At 45.3% G+C, this 2,363-nt stretch overlaps 1 protein-coding gene across 1 annotated transcript; it reads left to right on the top strand.

The window, feature by feature from the left end:
- The first annotated feature begins 956 nt into the window (after positions 1–956).
- LOC101965372 (tumor protein p63-regulated gene 1-like protein) lies at positions 957–2,099 on the top strand. The gene has a single exon (XM_021727000.3). The coding sequence runs from the start codon at positions 971–973 to the stop codon at positions 1,784–1,786; it is 816 nt and encodes a 271-aa protein (XP_021582675.2). The 5' UTR covers positions 957–970; the 3' UTR covers positions 1,787–2,099.
- The last annotated feature ends 264 nt before the right edge of the window (positions 2,100–2,363 follow it).

Here is a 2,363-nt window from a genome sequence, read left to right as displayed (position 1 = left end):
GCTAGAGAAGAAAAAGCGGGGCAGGAGGGAAGTATGGGTGGAATGGGTGGGGAAGAATCTCATGAATATCAAAGGGAGATTAGTAGACGAAAGGGAGCACAGCTAAGAGGCAAGGAAGGAGGGGGAAGTATTGGGGAGCAATATTGGCCAAATAATAGTGATGTGCATTATGAATATGTAACAAATCCCATCATTATGTACAACTATAATGAACCAATAAAAATGTTGAAAAAAGGAAAAAAGAAAAAAATTAAATAAAGTTAATACAAAAGGGTATAGACCTAACAGAACTGGTAAAGAAAAATCATTAAACAAACAAGTAACCACAATAAACATGAGGGCAAATCATATATTTTTATACAGTAGATATCTCTCTTCTATATGATTTAAAAGATAACAGTACAAAATATTATTAATCTGTATATATGGTCATATAATTTATTAAAATGAAATTTGTATAACAATAACAGCAGAAAGGAAGACTAGAATGGAGTCACATAGGAGAATGCTATATACTTTTTAATTAAATTGATATTAATCTGAACTAGATTGTAACAAACTAAGATATTGATTGTAATCCCTAGTAACTTCTAGGAAAATAATTCAATAATATAGTAAAAGAAATAACAAAAGAATTAAAATGGTACAATATAGAACATATATTTAACAAAACAAAAAGAAGGCAGAAATGGAAAGTAAAGAAACAAAGAATTTATAACATGTTTATTAAAAAAGAGCAAATGGCAAATGCAAATCCTACCTTATCAGTAACTATATTAAATATAAGTGATTTAAACTTGCCAATTAAAAGGCAAAAATTGGAAGATTTTTTTAAAACCATAATCCAAGTAAATACTTTCCACAAGAGACATACTTTAGGTTTACAGAACAAATAAAAGTGAAAAGAGAGAAAATGATATACCGTGCAAACAGTATTCAAAAAAAAACTAGGTCCCGGCCCGGAGTGGCGATGCTGCAGCTGCGGGACTCGGTGGACTCCGCGGGCACGAGCCCCACGACCCTGCTGGCGGCCGGCGAGGATGTGGGGCCGGGCAGCGCAGGCGGGGCCCGGACGGGGGTGGGCACGCCACTGCGCCAGACGCTGTGGCCGCTCAGCGTCCACGACCCCACGCGCCGCGCCCGCGTCAAGGAGTACTTCGTGTTCCGGCCCGGCACCATCGAGCAGGCCGTGGAAGAGATCCGCGCCGTTGTCCGGCCCGTGGAGGACGGCGAGATCCAGGGGGTGTGGCTGCTGACCGAGGTGGACCACTGGAACAACGAAAAAGAGCGTCTGGTGTTGGTCACTGACCAGTCGTTGCTCATCTGTAAGTACGACTTCATCAGCCTTCAGTGCCAGCAGGTGGTCAGGGTGGCACTCAGTGCAGTGGACACCATCTCCCACGGAGAGTTCCAGTTTCCCCCCAAATCTCTCAACAAGCGAGAAGGCTTTGGGATTCGCATCCAATGGGACAAGCAGAGTCGTCCTTCTTTCATAAACAGATGGAACCCCTGGTCCACAAACGTGCCCTACGCCACTTTCATAGAGCACCCAATGGCTGGTGTGGATGAAAAGACGGCTTCTCTGTGCCAGTTGGAAAGCTTCAAGGCTCTGTTAATCCAAGCTGTCAAAAAAGCCCAAAAAGAAAGTCCTCTGCCAGGACAAGCAAATGGTGTGCTGGTCTTGGAGCGGCCCCTGCTCATCGAGACCTACGTGGGATTGATGTCCTTCATCAACAACGAGGCCAAACTGGGTTATTCCATGACCAGAGGCAAGATTGGCTTCTAGACAGCTCAGCGTGGAGCCACCCCCCAAGGAAAGCCTTGTTGAGGGGAACTCAGGAATGCGGGAGACCTCAAGCCAGCCCGCTGCTACTGGAGGGAGGACCGGGGTGGCCACCTTTGGGGATCTGATGTTATTAGCATGGTCCAGTGAATTCCTTAGTGAGCTACAGAGAGGGGCAGAGACATAGCTGACCCCGTGCTGCTGCCGTTCGTGTCCCCTCAAGTGCCCATTAGCTTCTTGTGGTTTCCTGCCCAGCCCCTGCAGCATGCTTCGAGTCTGTGGGCGCATCTGCGCGCCTCGCTGTGTAGACCTCAGTATCGGTCTGTGGGCGCATCTGCGCGCCTCGCTGTGTAGACCTCAGTATGGAGCCTGGCATCTCCAGTGCCTACACTTGCACATGTGTTTACACTCATGTCAAATTTTGTATTTTTGAAATTTTATCCATTTTTTTAAGCAAAATACAAAGCAGCCTACAGACTGGTCACAGCAGTCTGTGCCTTGTCAGAGCCTAGCGGACAGTTGTTTTTTGTAAATATGGTTGACCTACAGTTGTATGTTTTCTAAAATTAATCCAAGTTGT

Source organism: Ictidomys tridecemlineatus, chromosome 1, assembly GCF_052094955.1.
Source record: "Ictidomys tridecemlineatus isolate mIctTri1 chromosome 1, mIctTri1.hap1, whole genome shotgun sequence".
Lineage (NCBI taxonomy): Eukaryota > Metazoa > Chordata > Mammalia > Rodentia > Sciuridae > Ictidomys > Ictidomys tridecemlineatus.
This window is presented reverse-complemented; position numbering and strand designations above follow the sequence as displayed.

Bases quoted from the DNA above. Each gene is read 5' to 3' on its own strand.
- LOC101965372 (XM_021727000.3), top strand. From the start codon at position 971: ATGCTGCAGCTGCGGGACTCGGTGGACTCCGCGGGCACGAGCCCCACG.